Source organism: Sander lucioperca, chromosome 20, assembly GCF_008315115.2.
Source record: "Sander lucioperca isolate FBNREF2018 chromosome 20, SLUC_FBN_1.2, whole genome shotgun sequence".
Lineage (NCBI taxonomy): Eukaryota > Metazoa > Chordata > Actinopteri > Perciformes > Percidae > Sander > Sander lucioperca.
Window position 1 is genome coordinate 1,287,521 of NC_050192.1, and position 14,980 is coordinate 1,302,500.

General features: G+C 42.2%; 1 protein-coding gene across 1 annotated transcript in view; it reads right to left on the minus strand.

Moving 5' to 3' along the window:
• Positions 1-808: 808 nt before the first annotated feature.
• The window catches only part of mpped1 (metallophosphoesterase domain containing 1), a 94,650-nt gene continuing 80,478 nt past the window's right edge, over positions 809-14,980 (minus strand). Inside the window, exons 5-7 of the mRNA XM_031288256.2 lie at positions 14,055-14,170; positions 6,645-6,758; positions 809-2,114 (exon numbers count right to left, since the gene is read on the minus strand). Of these exons, the coding sequence (XP_031144116.1) occupies positions 1,996-2,114; positions 6,645-6,758; positions 14,055-14,170 (349 nt within the window). The 3' untranslated portion in view covers positions 809-1,995. The remainder of the gene's footprint in view (positions 2,115-6,644; positions 6,759-14,054; positions 14,171-14,980) is intronic.

Sequence of the window (14,980 nt, forward strand, 5' to 3'; positions counted from 1 at the left end):
TGAAAAAAAAAAAAAATGAAATTGGTATCGAAAAAATCGCTTAGTATTAGTATCGGTATGGAACATTTTTGAACGATACCCAGCCCTAGTTCTAGGACTTCCAATTTAAGCTCTGGATGTATGTGTTGTCAAATTGATAAATAGAATTTCTCTACTTGCCCTTGTTCTTTAAGCTGCAGTGGCCATACTCTCTTTACCCTGTGCACCTAATCCTAATTCTAAACCTAAACCTGCCTCTTGAAGAAGCCACGATCAGCCAAAATGTCTGCAATTTCCATGTCTAAAACTCAAACTGCTCCACATAACATTAGCATAACACTTACACTCAGACTGTTGTTCATGCTCTAACAAGTGCACGCACCTCCCACCATTATTCACACACACAAACCCACCACACACACACACTTCTTGGTGAGCAATTCTGCTGCTCTTTCCTCCTTTGCCTGTTTGGAAACATTAAGACATCAGCTGGCACAATGAATGCTGATGTGCTGAGGAAGCGGGAGTAAACTGCAGCCCCAGGGAACGTTCAAACATAATGTCGGAGAGCAGGAGGATCAAAGTGTGACGTGGTCTTGTTATGCTAAGCACATTCAGACTCTTACTGAGAACAGCTAAATTCAGAAAATAGAGCAACGGGAGAATAAAAGGAAGCTTTTCTTTTTAAAACACAGATAAGAGACGTGAAAGAGTTAATAATCACCATAATGGGGCTGAGCAGCTTCACAGAGGAGAAAATACCATAATAAGCATTTACATTACTAAGAAATAGACCGAAGGTGTAATAAGCACAAATATGAACATGTTTTTTTTAAAAGCATAGCAACAACGTGGAAATCTTCAAGTTCTTTTTTTTCTTTACATTGACAGAGTACATTTACAAAGACCAGTTACACTACATGTAGTTACAGATTTACTCCTCTTTAAAAAAAAAAGGATAAAAAGTTCCATCTCTCCCAACACGAGGGAGGGTGCTTGAAACAACCACCGCGGCTCGGAAGTTGGAGGTTAGCGTGACTGTACAGAAGCAGCGTTAGCATGTAGCACCTTTACGTCGTATGTTGCCTGCAGTCCAAAAAGCCCGCCTTCTCAGTTAGTCGCTAAAAAGCTGTGGTAGTCATTCACAGCATGGAGGATAGGGAGGAAGGGTGGGGGGGGGGGAGGGAAGAGAGGAGAAAAGGTGATAAGGGAGCTACATGGGGAGAGGAGAGGAAGGAAAAAGGGAAAGTGCTGCATGTGGTTAAGAGGCTTGTGGAGGCTGTAATGGGGCCCAGGGGAGCGGTGTCATGTTTGACACCCTGACACTCTCACAGCCCCTGGCAGAGACCTCTTGCTGCCCTCACACACTCAATTTGATCACATACACACACACGCGCGCACACACACTGGCAAAAACACACACCACATCATGCTCCGGGCCAGAGGAGGGGAGAGAAACAGGAGGAAGATAAGGGTGGCAGAAAGAGGCGGGAAGAAATGAGGAAAGTAATGTTTAAAAAAGTGGAAAGGGAGAAAAAGTTCTGTTACAATCCCCCCTCGGGCAAACGTTCCGTTGCTGTTGAGTCGAGGCTTATCCACAACTGTCACGGAGACGAGGTGTTGGGTTGTTTCACTTCGTGATTTACAGTTCATATAAATGAAGTGAAAAAGACCAACAGGGACGTCTGGGTGCCTCCTGTCTCTCTCGAGAGCCCCATCAGATTGTCAGTGCAGTAAAAGAGGACAGAGAAATGTCCATTTGTCCTCACGTAAAAGCGTCTCTCCGCTCGTCCGTGTGTCTGCTTTTCGACTCAGTGTTGAGATGAAGAAATGGTGGCAGATAAAATAACATTAACAGCGTGAGGGAGCGTTCCTCACTTAGTCTCGCTCTATCTCCAGGCATGTACCGTACTGGATGTGTGCCTCATATTTACAGACACCTGCTCCGCTCTGACCACCCGACCTCACCTAGCTCTCCTGGTTGGCGGCAGGTGTTTTTGGGCGCTCTCGCTTTAGTCATGTGGTCCGGGGATTTGGAAGGTCGAAGACGATGGGCGCGTTCATGGGCAGGAAGTTGACCGTGCAGGCTGAGGCGTTGACGAACGTCGTGGTGCCGTCAGTCATCATGCCGTAACCTGGGTGAGCAGTGGAAAAGGGTGAACTCCTGCACGCTATCAGCACCAACGTTTTTACAGACAGTCACATTTCCAAACCGTAAAACAGGAGCATCTTTGTTTCTGTCTTACAGGTGTGCACAGGTTAAATACATTTAAGAGTTTTTTTTTTCATTTTTGTTCAAACAGGAACACACAAAGGGCCCTATTTTAACGATCTAAGTGCACAGCGTGAAGCGTCTGGTGCAGATGTGTTTAAGGTGTGTCCAAATCCACTTTTTCTAGTTTGACGGCGGAAAAAAGGGTCCGTGCGCCGGGTGCATGGTTCTAAAGGGTTGTACTTAGTGTCTTCATTAATCAGAGGTGTGTTTTGGGCGTAACATGCAATAAACCAATCAGAGATCATCTCCCATTCCCTTTAAAAGCAAGGCGCGTTTGGACCTTGGAGCATTGCTATTATGATGGAGGATTTGCTGAGCAGAAAGGAGAGATTTTCAGGAGAAGTATTTCACATTGTAATATTTTTATTTTTAATCTTTTGCATTTTTGTTGGTCAATGCGCGATCACTTTCCGCTGCCTCAAGATAGCAACACGCCAAGAATTCACCTGAACACACCTCCCTGTAAGACCAGCACGCCCAGAATGCACCTGAACACACCTCCCTGTAAGACCAGCACGCCCAGAATGCACCTGAACACACCTTCCTGTAAGACCAGCACGCCCATGGGCGCACAGATGGGCGCAGGTGCATTTGCTATTTAAACGACGCGGGCGCTGGACGGGAAATTGACAACTGCGTTGGTCTTAAACTAGCTCCTGTGGGTTATACTAGAGGGTAGTAGTCATGTATTACACCCTCGATTAATGTATGTATTAGAGCAGTGATTCTCAACTGGTAGGACCCGTTCTGGGTGGCTCGCGGACAGCAGGTCAAAATTAAATAAATAATATTTAATGCGCATCGGATTTTTTACTTTGATTTTGAAAAAAAACGTCTTTTTTTTATGGACATGCGTCAGAGCCGTGCAGCAGTCTAGCGCCGTAGCCATGGTAACCATCATTTGATTAACGTTCACTTTAAGTTTGTGTTGATGTTCGGAGGCAAGATCATTTGTGGCCTTATTCATTTTTTTGCAGTTTTGATATTTCATTTATTCTAGTCACTTTTGTCCATGCAGTTGGCATGCTCTTCAGTGTCTTATTAATATGTTCTGAAATGCACTTTGCACATGTAAATATGTGTATTTATGTTAAAAAAAAAAAAAAAGATGACGTGATGAAATGTGTTTTCGAAGCATATTTCTGAAAAATAAATATGCTTGTTTTGAATTCTATAAAAGTGGGTGGCGACTTAATGACCATGGGGAAATGTGGGTCACAGGGTGAGACCAGTTGAGAACCCCTATGTTAGACGACCTATGTGGGCATATGGGTTGGAGGACTTCTTGTAATACATGCATGTTTTTAATTTCCTGCTAAATGTTTTCAATTTCTCAACCATTACTGAAAATAGACCAAAGTTGTCATTGTGTATCTCTCTCTCTCTCTCTCTGTTTTGACCATAGTCTCTCGTCCTCAGTGTTTGCCATGGATTTGACACCATGCCTATCTCAGATGTTACATGTCTGTGCTGCAGTAGTCAGTCATAAAGCAGCTATTTGTATACATTTCCATCCTCTCCTCACATCCAGTACATTATGTCTCTTAATAGGAGTGCCTTAATATAGAATTTAAACACACACAGTTTTCAGCATGAGCAGTTTTTCTTTTATTATAATAGTGCAAAACTTCAATGTGGCCCAATATGGAATTGTTTATTTTTTTTAACCGCATACTACTAAAATGTTGCCTCCCCAAAAAGCACACAAATGTCCAATAATATCGACTTACATATGGTTAAATGATACAAACTAATCAGAGGAAGTACTGTCAATCACAGTGGAGCCCAGGACGAATAGCAACTGAGATGCATCTGATGGGGATCATAATACATACGCAAACATAGAGGTCATCGGTTGGACGTTATAAGCGCTTGGTATCGCAGCACATTCTAAAATGCCGAGAATTCAGTTTGAGAAAATGTATGCATGAGTGTGACGCTAACACCCCTACAGTTAAAAAAAAAAAGTGCTGCTTCAAAGACACTTTGGATCAGCGTTCCTTCCAAATGGCAGATGCAAAAGTGTAAAACCATTTTGTCAAGCACAAGTTAAATACCATCTCTCCGAAAGTACTCCAATTTAGCTTTGCACTATCAGTGATTTTTTTAAGTGTAGGTGTCACTTTCACCATGTCTTGGATACGAACAGATGTCTGTGTTGGTCCTTTCAGATTCAGAATACATGAATACAAAACACACTGAGGACGTCTGTCATTCTGAATTTCATTCTGAGTCCTCAAATTTAATAAGAGATCCGTTTTCAGCCTTTTTCTCCTGTTATAAAATCTGAAATGCGGCTCGGCTATTCTCGAATATACACTTTAATAATTTTCGTCATTCATCATTGCTCTTCGAGAAAACTATTGTACATCACATCCATATTATCTCAGCTTACGTGGCTGGAATTGGATTTTCAGTCAATTTAATTAACTTACAAATATTCAGCTTAAGGCATAGATAATACCATGATCTAGATCAGAGATCTTCAACAGGGGGTCCGGGACCCCTAGAGGGCCCTCAGAGTTGCTGCAGGGCATAGCAGGGCGTGCCCTGCCTATTTGTGAGAAAACTGGGATGATAGGCTTACTGACCAATGGGTAAGGTAGCCATCCACAGATACAGTTAATAACAAAGGATTCACTGTGCCACATGAATGTTTAAAATTAAAACATGAGTTATAAAATCATGCCAACAATTATCATTTTAATAGCTTAGTATTTTATGCACTAAAAAGGTATGTATAAAGGCTTTAGGCCACCCTACACATTATTGTAGGCCCAGTTTAATATGCAACTCAATGTTCTTAATGGGTCCCTGCTCTGTCTCTCTTTAAAGCTATAGTGCGTAGTTTCTGTCTCCCCCATGAGGAATTGTAAGTAATGACAACAAAACTGTTGGGGCGTCCACATGATACAAGCCTTTCGTGACCGCGCACCACCCCACCCCCCCCTCCACGCAGTTACTAGTAGCCAAGGAGGACACGGAGGATTAAAAAAACATGATGGACTCTTCAGAAGAGGTCATTATCTTCACTCGAGTTTCTGAGCGGGAAAGTCGCCAGACGCCACAATCTTCTGAACATAGTCATACTGAGAAATCCAGAGAGAGTTGTGTGGAGCTGATAGTCTTAATTAGCTTTGTAGCAACTCATTTGGCAACGGCTGGAATGTAACGGACGTTCATTAATATCAAAAAGTTACACACTAAAGCTTTAAGTTAAGACCCCTGATCTAGATACATGGCTATTCCTCTATTTGCGCTACATCTACATGTGACTGCCGGATTTACATAATAAGCTATATGTTTAGATATGTGAGAAAAATGTAGACACAGTGATGGTGGAAATGTGTGTAAACAAACTGCCGCCTTCAGAATATGGTAAAGCTAGAGGCCCCTTTCCTTTAGTTTGATGCTAAATGTGATGTCGCAACCATATGAATTTAGGTCATTAGGATTTATGTCAGCCTCAAAATGTGTAAACTGTATTCTGTAAATACAAAAAGGGGGGAGGAGATTAGTTTATATTTAGAGCACATCCCTGACTAAAAAATATCACATTGCAAATATGTGTGTACATATGTGGGGATGTAACGGAATACACACACATTAGTCAAGGGTGTGATTTCTACTGGGATTCTTTCTCCCACTCACGTTTGATTTATGCACTACAAGACCACTAAACACTCTTTAGTGTCTTCTTATTGTCCAACTGACAAAATCCAGGGAGATCAGAATGTTCAAAGTCTCTCCCGTGCGCTCACAGCATTTAAGCTTTACAAACAGCAGTGAGGGCTTCACAGTCCAGACTTGTTTTGCCTCTCAGGTAACATACAAGCTGTTCTGCCTTCTCAGTGGAGGTTGTTGTAGATTGTGAGGTTGACTGCAGACACTACTCAGGGCTGAAAAACTCGTCTGCATTTACAGGAGAAAAAAAAAATCATTTAGCTGTTTTAAATTACACTATAAAATAGCAGGTTCCTATTATGGGCCGTTGTTGTTGTTGAATTCACTGTGTAAATCCACATACAGATATGCATGAAGATATTTTTACTCCAATGAACGGATACAGATACTAACTTTGTGTCATAAACTCCCCCACTTTTTCCATTAAACATGGTCAGACTTTTTGTGGGTGAAGTTTCCATAATTGTCAAATGTATTATTATATGTAACAACAGGAGAAAATATATATTTTTAAAGTCAATGTGAGTACGCTACTCAACCTCTGCTTGAACTAGAATTTTCATTTGATGTAAAAACTGTCATGTTAATTTACAAATGTAGATGTTTTACATGTACCATACGTGCCTCTGTAGTAACCGCAGTATTGTGTGTGTGGGTGTGTGTGTGTGTGTGTGTGTTTAAGTGTTTTACAAGCGCATGCGCGTACCTTCATGAATGTGTCCGAACACATGTAATTTGGGCTGGACTCTCCTCTGGACTGTGTTGAGCAGCTCCATGCACCCCACGCGCTGCATCTTTTTCGGGACCCAGTCCAGGAAACCTGCACACAGCGACATGCAAATCAAACACACCTCACACTAAACCCGCTGCTTCTCACAGAGCCTGCGAACACCACTAGGCCACAAACGAAGAGCTGTGGCCCAGAATGAGATAACGCTAAAGGAAAATGATCATCTTAAAATAGAAGATATACATAGTGGTCTTGAAGAAGATTTTTTTTTTTTCCTGTCTCGGTATTGACTATCTCTCATTTGGACTCGGTCTTGACTTGGACTCAACGTTTTTTGGACTTGAACCTCTGTGGACTTGGACTTGACTCGGTCTTTAGTCCTGGTCTTGGACTTGTCTCGGACTCGACCAAGCTGGAATTGACTACAGCCCTGGCAGCAGGTGTGGTAAAAACACTACCGCCTTTGTCTAAAAGCGGCCGTTAGAATCAACACAAACTGAAAGTTACACACAGCCACTTTAATCCTGTTAGTTTTCTACATAAACTGCCGGCTGTACAGTAATGATCCTCTTTGGATCATTTCACTAATGCGTTCAACGGGCAGCAGTGTGATGTGATTTTCGGCTGAATGTGTCTCCGCGAGGGTCATAAATTTCCTCTCTCTTCAAAAAAGCGATACATCACATTTAGAACGAAGCTCGCCATTTCGGGTCCTTGTCTAAAGGCAAAAACTGCAGATTGCACCACACACACTAAAAAAAAAGACTCTTAGAAAGCAGCCATAAAAAAAAATAAAGATCAATCACAGCCACGCACAGATGCAGACTTCACAGTGTGTGTGACAAGGATGAAGCACGGAGGGTTTATGATTTAGTGGCTGCTCTACGAGGAGGGATGCTGCTCATGCTGAGTCAATAAAAGCATCAAGTCGGAGAAATAAAATGACTGAGGAGCTCGTGCCTCCATCTTCCCTGCCTTCTGTCGCTCTGGCCAGATAGGAAAAAGAAAAATAGAGTGAAGTGAACAAAAGAACCAATTATCAAATGAGAAAAAGAAACTGAAAGACTTATAGTCCTGCTAGGATTGTTTTGATCAATCGAAATTGGTTTGCCTATGAAATGCCAGAAAATTGTAAAAACAAAAATACCTATAAACAATAATTCTCAAAGTCTTTAAACTACTTTTTTTTTTTTTTCAACCAGTGTCCAAAATCAGGTTCATCCTCTTCAGGCAGACAGCTTCTCGAGAAAAGAGAGGCAAATTTAAAGAGCTGTAATCCACTGATGGCACAGTTTGCCTGGAAGCTGCCAGATGTATATAATAATTAAGTAAATAAATTGTCATATTGAAACAGGAAAAAGGGCCTTGTTAAGGGCAAGTTAAAGTCAATTTCCAAGTCTTTAAGGGGAAAGTTCAAGTCAAGTCTCAAGTCTTTCAATGGTAACTATCATTTTTTTCAACCTGGATCCTATTTTCCTATTTTTTGTGTGTGTAAGTGACTGATGGGAACAATGATCTTTGACATTGGTCCAGTATTATGCGTGAACGCTGTAACCGGCAGCCACAGACCGGGCTGCAATGTAACCCTATGGGGCAAATGTGCATCGTCAATTTGGTCCACTAAAAGTGCTGTTTTTGCTGACAGGATCCGATTATTATTCTAAGTGTCTAACAACATTATGGAAAGGATCTCTACAGAGATAGACCTTTTTAAAACATCTTTAAAACCTTTGTGTTTAACCAGAAACAGCTCTGAGTGATCTAGTGCTAAACCCACCAGACTCCATTTGAAAAAACAATACTTTTAGCGTGTATAAGGCCAACATATTGTCACATGTAAATCAGTAAACTATGTGTTTATTTCAACCAAAACTAGAGTTGTGATGGTTGGAAAAGTGGAAAGACGACCCAAAACGGCTTTTCATAGTTTTAATTTGTTTCTGTCGACTTTGAATGAAGTGTATTTTACGATGCTAAAATTACTGTTTATTTACATGGAGTCTGGTGGCTTTACCGTGGATTTCCACAGGATGCAGAACGTCTGCAGACCGGCTCCGCTGTGGAACGGCTGCGTGCTCCACCGTCCGTCAATCCCAACCAGGTCCGGATTTGTTGCGTAACGGCTGCGGCCAGCCGATCCACGAGATCTTGCGAGTTCACGTATGTTCGCGCGATATAACAGGATGTAGTTTCTATAAATAGACCCACAAAACCAACAACCGTTTGTTTCCATCCAGAGGAGTAGAGGGGAAACAACTCTATGCTGTGGTTTCAAGGTGTAGTGCAGGAAAATATGACCCGCCGTGAGCACGGTGTATTTTATTTTGAAAAGTAACCGGATGTTTTATTTTGTTTCTGTGCTCGACTTCCTGTCCCGCACAATCTGAATTGTGCTGAATTGCTGCGGAGCTCTCCGTCGTCCGTCAAAAATAGAAGCTCTGCGTATCTGCTCCAGAGGGCTGCGGACTGACGGAGCTGGGATGGAGTAGGGACGCAGCCGTTCCGCAGTCAGTGGAAATACACACATTGACTTTAATGGAAACCTAATGACTCCGTCGATGTTCCGCAGACGTTCCGCAGACGTTCCGCATCCAGTGGAAATTGCCGGTTAGCGAACGCAATTTCGCGGATGTTTTTATGTTTAAAAAAAGGATTTTACTCTTCAAAAGAAAGGTCAACCTCCTTAGAAATCGTTTCCATAATGTTGTCAGACCCTTAGAATAATATTCTGAGTCTGTCAGTGGTAAAACAAGCACTTTTGTGAAGGTAAATACAAGCTGAACAATTGTCCTATTAACTTACATTGTAGCTTGTTTCTCTGCTGCCGACTGTAGCGATCTCTCTTAATACTGGACCAATGTCAAAGATTATTGTTCCCATCAGTCACTTAGACCCAAAAACATAGGAAAATAGGGTTGAAAAAAACAGTAGTTACCCTTTAAGAATAAGTCCAAATCAAGTCTTACATCTTCGATATTTGACTTGATTTTGTAAAAGAAAAATGGCCAAAACCACGAGGAAAACGTATTCTTCTAACGGAAGCAGTTCATTGAACGGCCAACTTTAAGGAGTGAATCAAATGATCTCTATCTGAGTGAAAGGTACATACTTCATACTTCATCTGAAGTCAAGTCTCCTCAACTTTTTTCCTTTAAAGGTCCCATGACATGCTGCTTTTTGGATGCTTTTATATATACCTTAGTGGTCCCCTAATACTGTATCTGAAGTCTCTTTTATATAGTCCTTAGTGGTCCCTAATACTGTATCTGAAGTCTCTTTTATATAGACCTTAGTGGTCCCCTAATACTGTATCTGAAGTCTCTTTTATATAGGCCTTAGTGGTCCCCTAATACTGTATCTGAAGTCTCTTTCCTAAAATTCAGCCTTGGTGCAGAATTACAGCCACTAGAGCCAGTCCCACAATGAGCTTTTCTTAGGATGTACCATTTCTGTGTCTGTAGCTTTAAATGCTATTGAGGAGGAGAGGGGGGGGGCAAGGTGGAGGGTAGGGGTGTGGCCTTGACCAACTGCCATGCTTCATGGGCCATGGGCGGGCCAAATTCTCTGGGCGGGCAAAGCAGAGAAAGGGGAGGTAACCTTTCCACTTATGACGTCATAAGGAGCAAGATTCCAGATCGGCCCATCTGAGCTTTCCTTTTCTCAAAGGCAGAGCAGGATACCCAGGGCTCGGTTTACACCTATCACCATTTCTAGCCACTGGGGGACCATAGGCAGGCTGGGGGAACTCATATTAATGTTAAAAAACCTCATAAAGTGACATTTTCATGCCATGGGACCTTTAAGTCTCAAGTCAAGTCAGTCGATTTTCAAGTAAGCCAGGTCTCAAATCAGTCCAAGTAAAGTCGTGAGTCCTTATTTTTGCAACTCGACTCCAAGCTGCAAATCTCATGTCAGTTCTCATGTCAAACCGTCGTTTGAATTAGCCCCTTGCTTAGACTTCGACCAAACTATACAAAAGATTGTGGCCATATAATAGTATGCTTGTGTGCCGTGACAAGTGAGAAGTAGCAAGTTTAATGATTTGGTATCTTGAGTAAGACTCTCTAGGGGATGACTTTAAGATTCTCTATGCATTTCTTATTGTTTGACTACCAAACAAAGTGCTAAAAATCCCACAGAGTCAAGTTAATGGACCCTCTCATATTCAACACAGACATAAAAACTTCCATGTTCTCAGCTGGCAGTGAATCAGTCATGCAGGTAAAGTAATACAGTCAGACTTCTTTGTCCTCTAAATGTATCTACCTGTAAAAAAAAAACACCATACTTTTAGTATCAGTTTTAGTATGAAATGTCTTAAAACTGTAAATGCGTTCTTTACAAGCCTTGTGAGACTGGAAGTGAAGTGAGAAGTTACGAGGGCTTTTTTGTGTCTCTGGGTATTTTGCTCTAATGTGCCGCTTGTTTCAAAGCAGCTGCTGCTATGGGCAGTGCGCCGGTTTTCCTCTTTTTGTCTCACTTTCTCTCTTTGTCTCTCTGCTGTTAACTTCTTCCTCACAGCCAGATAAAGAGGCCATATTTTTCCTCTCTAGCTGCCGATCTGCCGTGCCTCATAAAAAAACCGGGAGCTTTTGGTGCAGTGCAAAACGACGTCTTGCTCACACTCCTTTTTTCCGTCACCTTCTGGGCCATCATTCCTTTCGCACTCTTTTTGTAAAAAGATTTCGAAGAAAGATTTCTTTTCTTGACCTCTAGTGCTTTAAAGAATTCACTTTATTGTCCACACTTTTCTTCCTCATCCCCTTTTTCCTTTATCCTTCTTTCTTTCTCATGCCATTTCCTCTGTTGCTCTCGTCTGTGTGTGTGTGTGTGTGTGTGTGTGTGTGTGCGTGTGTGTGTGCCTCATGCGCTAGTTGCCTGCTGTAGCTGCTCCATATGCCGGTGGCTTACACGAGCAGATAGCTGGAGACACTTCGCTAAGCTGAATGGAAAATAAAAACGGCCGTGTTCGCAGCCGAGACGCAAGACACAGAAATCAATCACACACACTCGTCTGAGCACCACAGCTGCAGCGGGAGATGAAGTGTGAAAGTGTGTGTGTGGGAGAGTGAGACACAGAGAGAGAGAGAGAAGATTGTGTGTGCACGAGCGACTGTGTGTGTTTATGTGTGTGAGACAGAGACGTGCCTACAGGATGTCCGTTCACTTGTGAGCCAGCATCTGTGTTTGTTCCGACTCTTGTGTGTGTATGTGTGTGTGTGTGTGTGTGTGTGTGTGTGTGTGTGTTTGCGAGTGTGTGAGGATGAAAAGTGTGTAGAAGCTGAAAGGTGATCACTAAGAAGACTAAAGGTAAAGTGTGTTTTCAGGCCGAGCGGGCCGAGCTGACCAGACTGCGTGAGTCACCGCTTTGATTACTTTCACCCGTTGTTCATCCACACAACACAACAATGATTCATCATGTTGTTTATATGGTTTGTATGAATATGTATGAGTGTCTATTCACATACTTGCTGCCAGGACCACTAAAGTCAAGTCCTCTGGGGGAGGTTTAAGCATCGTAGATAGCGTTTACAAAAACTCACATCATGGTGGACTAGCATTTTAATGGCAATGTCCCCAGTTCAGGCCCAGCTGGCAACCTTGGTTGTTTGTCATACTCTCACTGTCATCACTTTCCTGTATGATATCTAATAAAACAATATAAAACATGATGCATATTTTATAGGCTGATGCTAGTATTTCTAGACCCAATATATTTAAATGTGACTACTTTTAGGTCAATAAATGAGTACATAAATACATAAATAAATAAATAAATAAATAAACGACAGAGGGCCAGATTTACTGCAGTTTTTGGGGCTGTTTTTCAGGCACAGATGTGACGCATTCTCCCCAAACACATGCAGTGTATTTATCAAACAGGTGCAGCAGGCTGGAGTCGTGTTCCGATGAATTTACTGATTAAACTGAGCACAGATGGGAGTTACAGGAAGGTTTATGGTCGCCGCAGTGTTCTGCGAGCCAGAAAAGGACGTCACCAACATCTTTCGTGTCCGGCACAAAGGCGCCGCAGGTTGTCGCGGCGCGTGGTTGCGCACCTCTGGATTATTTTAACTCCAGTACGTCGGTGTTTATCATGGATGTGTTTACTCGCAGGCAGCCTACTTTCCTTTACTTCCGCTCTCGACTTCTTCTCTACGACTTCTTGCTTATTCGCTGATTATTTTTTTCTTTTCATAGTCGTAGTCAACATTTAATAATAAGCTATTGCACTGTTCAATCCCTGCATTGTTCACTTTTGCACTACCACCACTGCACACACTCTACCATAGCACCTTATCATGGTCATTCATTGCATCACATGGTCGGCCCATACCAGACCTTTGTAAACACTTCACAAATTGTAACTCTTTAAATTTCTGTAAGTGATTTTTATGTATGTGAGATATATGTGTGTAGCCTATGTGTGTTTGTTGTGTTATGGTTGTCTAAGCTACTGGATGCCTAAAATGTCCCTCGGGATGAATAAAGTATATCTATCTGTCTGTCTGTCTGTCTGTCTGTCTGTCTATCTATCTATCATGCGTTGAGCATAAACATCTCCCTGCATGCTCGTAGCTTGCGCGCCATCTACAGAGGCCCGCGCCACGGTGCCCTTGCGCGAGTATAAACAAAGCTTTATAGGAAGGTTCTGGTGAAAAGAAATGCTGTATAAAAAATATAGGCTTATATATAAATGAGAACTCGTTATCAGATTAGGCTATTATTCAAGAACACTTGATCTGATTACTGTAACGCAAACAATCAGGGCACAAACTTGAATTTGATCTTCAGGGAAATGTAAAATAACTGCAGGCTGCAAATGCATGTTACTTTCTTTTGATAAGACATTTACAGCGTGTGTTTACCTTTGTATTACCATCCATATCAACACACTTCACCTCCACCTGCTGCTGCTCTCTCTCTCTCTCTCTCTCTCTCTCTCTCTCTCTCTCTCTCTCTCTCTCTCTCTCTCTCCACCAGTTGCATTGGCTTGTGTTTATTTTGTGCATATATGATTTGTATTCATATTTAGAGAGAGATTAAAAGATAATTTCATTGTAATGTCTTTTCACAGTTCAGTCATCTGTACACATGTGCACCTTTAGATGCATCACGGAGCATGTGTGTGTGTGTGTGTGTGTGTGAATGAACAAAATAAACAAATGACCACAAGTACACGTATGTGTTGTTGATGCCCGTGCCCAGTGCCATTATGTTTGTTCATGCATATATTTGTGTTTGTGTCAGTCTATGGTTTGTGTGTGTGTGTGTGTGTGTGTGTGTGTGTGTGTGTGTGTGTGTGTGTGTGTGTGTGTGTGTGTGTGTGTGTGTGTGTTTGTGTGTGTATGTATGTGTATGTATGTGCTGTAATGTGTGTCTCACCCAGTGGGGGGCAGTGTGTGACCAGGATGTCTGTGTTGTCGGGGATCTGGTTCCACTTGTCCAGCAGAGCCTGACCCCGCGGCAGGTTGAAGCCCCAGCCGTAGTACCAGGGCTGCCTGCAGACACACACACACACACACACACACACACACACACACACACACACAAATACAAAGAAAGAAAGACAAATGTTGGTTAGTACACGGTCACGGTCAGAAGTACAGACATCATGTGGGATGTTTTGAATCATATGTCACACACCTCACTCTCACTATCACGGCTGGTAACCTTTACATTAATAACACTTGTTAAGTTGAGGGTAACACTGAACATTCCACTCACGTGTGTGAACAGGGTGGCCACAAAACCACACAGCAGGACATAGAACACAACTAACTGAACTACTTCTAATTTGTGCTGTGGACAAAATACCACACTACACTTTGATGACGTTTTTTTAAAATGTTTTAAATTTTGCTGACACTGTTGATTCGTGAATGGTCGTGATGAGTCCGTTTTGACAAGGGTCTAATTAATATCACTTTGTGAATGCAGTTTTCCTGTTTAGCATATATGCAACGTTTTGGCACTGACAAGCTCTTAAGCTTCTTCTGATGAATTAAAACGCATTGTCAAATCAGACCCTTTCCCCCTAACCTAACTGTAACATAAGGAATGGTGGCTGTAGGGGGGGGGGGGGGGGGGTGTGGGTGGGGTCCTTACTAGAGGCTCTTTAAGAGGCTGTAGCGGCCTCCATTATTTATTTTTTTTACAATGTTTTTATTCATTTTCATAGCTAATACAATTTTCAACAACCCGTCCCCCCGTCCCGACCGACAATACAATTTCTCTCTCAATCTCTGCCATACCACAACAGTCTAAAAATAAAAATAAAATGATATGACAGTATCACAGAAGCAGCCCCT